Below are 6730 nucleotides of genomic sequence, written 5' to 3' on the forward strand. Positions count from 1 at the left end.
CCAATGAAGCCCCCCATATCTCAGCTCCATAGAGCAATACAGAAGTCACCAAAGTGTCAAAGAGCCAGAGCTTCGTCCGAGGCTCCTGAAACTGAACTTGTGAACACATGCTCTCGAGTTTCCCCAATGCTGAATGGGCTCTGGTCAATCTAGTCTCCGTAGCTCTCCTCAAAATGCTGGTCCACTAAAAACCACTCCAAGGTAAGTGTAAGCATCTGTATATTCCACTGTCTCCTGGCCATATGTGAATGCGGGCGTTGACCTCCTGATCCACTGTGGGGTGGCATCAAATACCATGACCTTGGTTTTACCAAGGTTGACAGACAAGCCACTCTCATGGGCAAACCTATGCAAAGCATCCAAGTGACATTGCATCTCCTCCGGAGAGTCACAGATCAACACAATATCATCAGCATATAACAATAGCGGAATCCATGTGCGTGCCAGTGGTGCACCTCTATCACCATCTCTCTCAATGTAGTCAGAAACCTCATCCACATACATACCAAATAGAGTAGGAGAGAGCGGGCATCCTTGCTTCACCCCAATAGTGGAGTGAACCCGTGTAGATAGACCCTCTGAGGTGCGTACATGTCCTACTACTGATCTGTACAGTGCCATGATCCCCCAGATGAGCTCTATGAGTACTCCCATCTCCTGTAATTTGCGCATCAATCTAGCTCTGGGTACTGTGTCAAATGCTTTGCGGAAGTCCACAAAGCTACAATAGATCCATCTCCCACGGGATCTGCCTTCCTCTATGATAGCCCTGAGTGTCAAAATATGGTCAAGAGTAGAAAAACCTCTCCTGAACCCTGCCTGCCCAACAACACACATTCTATCCCTCTCTGACCATCTAATCAGCTGCTACTCAAGAATGGATGCGTACCAACGTGCCAATGTGTGTCCAATCATGATAGTGCGATAATTTCGAGGCTCCATAGGGTCTCCTGCCTCGAAGATAGGTACGATCGTAGACAGGCGCCAAGTATCAAGAAAGCCCTCGGCATGGTTAAACATAACTGCTAGAAGCTCTGCTAGTCGGCCACTAAGCCATCATGATCATATGCTCTCCTAGTCCTCATCTTGTCAATGGCCTTTTTCACCGTTGAGCCTCCATGCATCACGCGAGTCCTGACTCAAGAATAGCGGGTATAGATCCTGCTCTAGTCGAGCCAAAAATGCCCTCTTCTTCCGCCGCCCTAGGTGTCAGGAGTCAATCTGTGACTGTCTGTGTGTGATGTCCCCCAAAAGCACTTCACTCTGAAGTCTAGCTCTAGTATGACGACATTCCTCATCATACCAGCTGTTCTGAGGCATGCTCCCAGAACGATGTCTGTGCTCAGGGTGTGTGTGTGGGGGGTATGCCTCTGCTGTTGCATCATGTAATGTTTGTGTCAGTATGGTAGTAAGCTCCTCCAAAGGTCGCTCCAGCTCCTCAATGGATAGGCGCCTATAAATCCCGTCAATGTATACAGAATCCATCTCCCGCGTGAAGGTGTAGCGAGTAGGGGCTGCTACCCGTAGAATGTGTGCTACATTGAAGTGGAAAGAGACGATCAACGACACAAAAGCATGATCCACTGCCACCCCAACAGGTCTAGGCCCAACTGTGAGATCCTGTATACTAGATATGAGGCTCGGCTGTGCCATGACATAATCTATCGTGCTGGCTCCATGATTGTGTGGAAAGCATGTAAAGCCTCCCGCATCGGGAAATCTCTGTAGGCCATTCAAGATGGCCAATCCATGTGCAGTCCCCATGTCTATCAAGTGCCGTCCATACTTAGTATGTTTCCCATCCTGTGATATTCTGGATAGGCCCGTCTCAGCAATATCCAGCTCTCTCAGCATCTCCTTTGAAGTATCATAAAATACCGTTTGATGATGGGCAGTCCTAGCATTGAAGTCCCCTAGGATGATGATGTCGCCATCTCTAGAGAATTCCCATATGTCATCATCCAAAATAGAGAAGGGGGATTGTCCTTTGGGTGGTGCATATAATGACGTACTCGGGGGAAGTAGCAAATGGCAATGTAAAGATATCTACCAGTCTCTGCTCTCCATCTCACCCACATGTACCTAGCTTGCGCATCCCTACGAGCTATATGCATCAATGGCTGCAATTCCTCCTTGAATAACACTGCCACTCCTCATGAGCCCCGCCCTTTGTGCTCTGATCGTGTCTCCTGTCTACAAACTGTATCCCATGTGTATCCACCAACGTGAGGCATAGACTGCCCAGGGACCTGATGTGTCTCAGAGTAGAAGATGATGTCTCGCCCAATAAAACTCTCCTCAAAAGCACCCACATCAAGACGCGTAGATCCATTACAATTCCAGGTAGCAACTTTGAGTGTGGTCCCATTGGTCTCACATGACGTGGAGCGTGGCTCCAAAATCACCACTCTTCCATCTCGGTAAAAAGCGATCTTACCTTTTTTCCTTGCCGCTCTTATCTTTGGCATTACCTAGTGCATATGAGCGATTTGTGAGAGGGTAAGATCATCCCCGAGAAAGATGCCCGTTTTCTTAAGAGTTGGTCTCTTCTTCAAAAAGTCCTCCTTCGCTTCCATGGAGGAAAAATAAAGGATGAGTGCCCTTTCTTTTGAGGTTTCCCCCTTGCTCCCATTTTTCTTGTTGCTCACTCTCCATGCACTTGAGTGCATCGGCTCATGAACCCCCATCAAAGCCATGAGTTCTTTTACCTCTTCATCCACATTATCTTTGTCTTTAAGCTCGCAAATTCTCACATGTAGAGAGCGCACACGCCTTCTTTGCTCCTCCTCTAGTGTCAGGTTAATTATGGTGGGTGTGGACGTTGTTGTTTCCTTGCTTTTCCCCTTCTTGGTAACCTCAATCCATTTCTCGGCCTCATTAACCTTCTGTTGAGTCTTTGTGATGACGTCCACCCAAGATGTCGTCATTTCTTTGTGTTGCTCTTCCCCCTCTTTGATGGCTCACACTTGTTCTTTGATCGCGTTGAGCTCTTCTATTATTGAAGGTTGCAATTCTCCTTCTTCTAGCGTGTTTCGTGAGCGTGCCTCGGCGAGCTGCTTCTTGAGTGATGCAATCTCTCTGTCTTGGGCCGTCAACCGATCTCCCATTGCCGCGATCTTGCTTTCTTGGGCCGAAACGCGATCCACGAGCATTCTTATTGTCCCTAATAGTTGGCGGTTGATATTGTTAGTGGTTTCGACCATTTCTTCTTTGCACTTTGAAATTGCGTCTTCGAAGGGGTCGGCCTTATCACTTTGCTTCCTCATGTTTGATTGATGTCAGAAACGAGGAAAAATTGGCCTACATGCACAAGTGCTTCCACATTATGCGCACATGTTCCTTACTAAGCATACAGGGCGCATTTCCTCCAATTTCTGCAAAATACGACCAAGCGTCAAAAAACCCCATTTTATGTAATTTCTGCAATTTCCTGTCAATTCTACAATTTTGAATTTCTGCAGTTACTGAATTTCCTGAATTCTGCAATTGTCTAATGGCCTGCGATTTCTGATTTTTGATTTTGTTTTTTGTTTGATTTTGGGCGGACTGTCTGCTGCTGCTGTACCTGTGGGTTGGGGGGGGGGGGGGGGGGGGGGGGTGCAATGTGCAATGTGGGTATATGTGAAAGTGCAATGTGCAATGTGTGTGTGTGTGTGTGTAGGGGCGGCAGCAGCAAGGGGGGATGGGGCCGGGGGCAGCACCTGGTTGCAGGTGGAACAGTAATGCAGCAGCTACAGGCGGGTGGGGCTGCAGTGGAGCAGCAGCAGGAGCAGCGCTGTGGGGGGAGCAGCGCGCAGGCATCCTAAGAGAGCAGCGCGCAGGAGCCAGCAGAACAGCGCGCTAAGCCAACAGGCGGTGAGGGTGGTGGTCGCGACGCGAGCAGGCAGTGAGGGTGGTGGACGCGAGCACACAGAGAGAGAGAGAGAGAGAGAGAGAGAGAGAGAGAGAGAGAGAGAGAGAGAGAGAGAGAGAGAGAGAGAGAGAGAGAGAGAGAGAGAGAGAGAAATGAAATGTTATATTAATGTCTTCAAAAGGCCATAATGACCTATGAGACCTGAAAGTTACAAAGTGGTGGATCTGATACAAAGTCAGAGTAACAAAATAACCTAACAACAGTACAGAACAAAGATATATACTATGGGGTCCTAAGCTGGTTGATGTGAGTCAGGCAAAAACCAAGCAAAAAAATGGGCGGCTTGTTGGGATAGCTGAATCACAAGAGACCTAGCATCGGTCGTTGGCGAATCTCATCAATTTCCTCCATGGTTAGTAGTCTGACCGGGCGTCTTGCATGCCTGGCCAGCGTGCTCCGAATTTTCTGTCGTAGCCTCCGTCGATGCTGTGTAGTTCTTCGCAGTCACGGGCACCTGGATTTCCCTAGTTCAATCGCTCAGTCCATCGGTGTGCCTCTGGTGTGAGACGAGGGGGAGCTCCGCTGTTGGGGTGGCTCTTGCGGCTGTCCCGTGTCTGCTCTGAAGAAGTCTGTGATCCGTCTTTGAGATTGGCTAGCCTCGCCATTCATCAGGCTATCTCTGTGTCTGCGCAGCTCGAGCAAGAACAAACCCAGGCATCTCTGATCTTCGTATCCCATGACATTTGAGAATGACATTTGAGAGTGGTCCGAAACCCTCTCTGAACAAGCAATGGAAGCGGCCTCGTATCTTGTAGTAGACGCGGCAGCGGCATGTATAGTGTAGCTCTGTCTCAGGTTCCATGTTACATAAGGGGCATGTCCTGTCCTTTGCTGGTACTCCGCTGTATCTCCCAGTCTCAATCCGCAACTGGTGAGAAGATGTGCGTAACTGGCCAATGGCACATCTTATCCCATGAGATAAGTGGGTATCCATGTATCTGGGTCTCGCCACAAAACCATCTTCCGTAAGCTGGAGGAGGTGGTCTCTGTAGAAAGCCGTCTTCGTGCCCAATTCCTGTGCTGGTTGTATCCATGTCCTCCTGGTGTCTAGCTGGGTCAGGTCTTGGCGGATGAGCTTGGTGATTTCTGACTGTGTAAGAGTGAGAGATGGTGCATCCAGTGAGTAATGGAATGGTGGCAAACCTGTCTATGCTGAACCCATGTGCTTGACACCATGATGTCATCTCCCCATACCAGCATGTTGTATCTCCTTGTGTGGCTAACTGTCGAGAGGATTCAAGTGCTATGCGAGCATATCTGTCTCTAGGAAGTGCCCATGTGCGGTTTGTGAAGGAGACCGATCTGGTGAGCGCCTCCACCACAAGTGGGGGGGCCGCTAGCTCTGCTCGAATAATGGCCCGTGGTACTGATGCCTTGGCTCTAATGAGCCTCGATCATAGAGACGAGAGGTTTCTCCATGTTCCCCCATCTGTCTGAGCGACCCAGCCTCCCGTGGTGATCTAGTGAAGGTCCCCATATCTCGGTTCCATAGAGCAATGCTGAAGCCACCAAGGTGTCAAAGAGCCAGAGCTTCGTCCGGGGCTCCTGAAACTGAGAGAGAGAGAGAGAGAGAGAGAGAGAGAGAGAGAGAGAGAGAGAGAGAGAGAGAGAGAGAGAGAGAGAGAGAGAGAGAGAGAGAGGGGCTTGCTTTCTTATCTTGAATGGTGGCTATTTTGTGTTGCAGATTGTGTCCGCATCTATTGATGGAGCATTGAAGTTTCTGGACTTCAGAAAGTCTACGGCACCTTATTTTGAGTTTGATGCCCGCATTAACTTTCTTACAGCTATGGCAGTGCACCGGCATGCGCCTTTCATTGCAACTGGTTCAGCCAAGCGAGTTGTCAAGGTCTACAATTTGGAAGGAGAAATGAAGAGCTCTATTCATCGCCACAACAGTTTCCTTGGGAACCAAATAGGGCCTGTCAGTGCGCTATCTTTCCATCCGTATAAAATATTCCTTGCCACAGGTGATACAGAATCAAATGTGTCCATCTATTCCGCCGGAGACAGCAGCCTGACGTGATGTTTCACAAAGAGCTAAAGTCTGAAGCAAAGGCCTAAAGAGTCTGACGCTCTGATCTTTCATACTTTTCGACACAGTGGTGAGATTTGTGGTGTGGGTTAAGATACTGAATGGGGCTATCCAGGAAATTGTAATTATATTCTTTGGCTTGTACTAAAGCCCTTTGCCCAGATAAAAGTAGTGGGGATCTTGCTTTCAAAGGCGGCCGCAGCAAGTTTCCACCTTGTATATAGTGAATCGCCATCCACATGGTGTAAGGAAGTCTGCCTTTTTTGGCTAACATCATGATGAACATGCAGCTGTCAAGGAGGAATGGAAATACGGATACCAAAGCTTAGCAAAATTCCTTTAGAAGATGATGTCGAAAGTCCATGTTTGTACAAAGGTAGGCCAAAAAATTATCACTTTTACGAAAGGCGTCAGGGTTTGGTAAAGAAAAAATTGTGGGATTCAATTGAGGTTTGTTGAAGCGTGTGGTGGAAAGCTGACTGGATGGGAGGAGGGCCTGGCCTGCACACTTGATTTTACAATGAATTCACCTTCTTGTAGTTTTCAGTTACCCTTTGCTCCTCGGTGTCATGGCTGACGAGTCCAAATGAAGGTTTCTTTGCTACCACTCTTATCCTCGGGGATCCCCATCATCATGGTGCTCGCACAATGTAAATATGTGGGACTAGCTGATATTATGTTATTTCTTTCAAGGATTTTTTTCCCCAACTTGTATAAACTTGAATCTAGTGGATTTTATTTGTTTTGAGAGTATTTGTTGGATGGGGGTGCCCATGTTTTGTACT

General features: G+C 48.2%; 1 protein-coding gene across 1 annotated transcript; it reads left to right on the forward strand.

Moving 5' to 3' along the window:
- Positions 1-3722: 3722 nt before the first annotated feature.
- On the forward strand, positions 3723-5936 carry LOC147437084 (regulatory-associated protein of TOR 2-like). The gene is made up of 2 exons (XM_086486513.1): positions 3723-3797; positions 5598-5936. Exons 1-2 carry the CDS (start codon positions 3723-3725, stop codon positions 5934-5936), a joined length of 414 nt encoding a protein of 137 aa, XP_086342639.1.
- The last annotated feature ends 794 nt before the right edge of the window (positions 5937-6730 follow it).

The sequence above is a fragment of the Adiantum capillus-veneris genome, chromosome 17 (genome assembly GCF_014529385.1).
Source record: "Adiantum capillus-veneris isolate H3 chromosome 17, ASM1452938v2, whole genome shotgun sequence".
Classification (NCBI taxonomy): Eukaryota; Viridiplantae; Streptophyta; class Polypodiopsida; order Polypodiales; family Pteridaceae; genus Adiantum; species Adiantum capillus-veneris.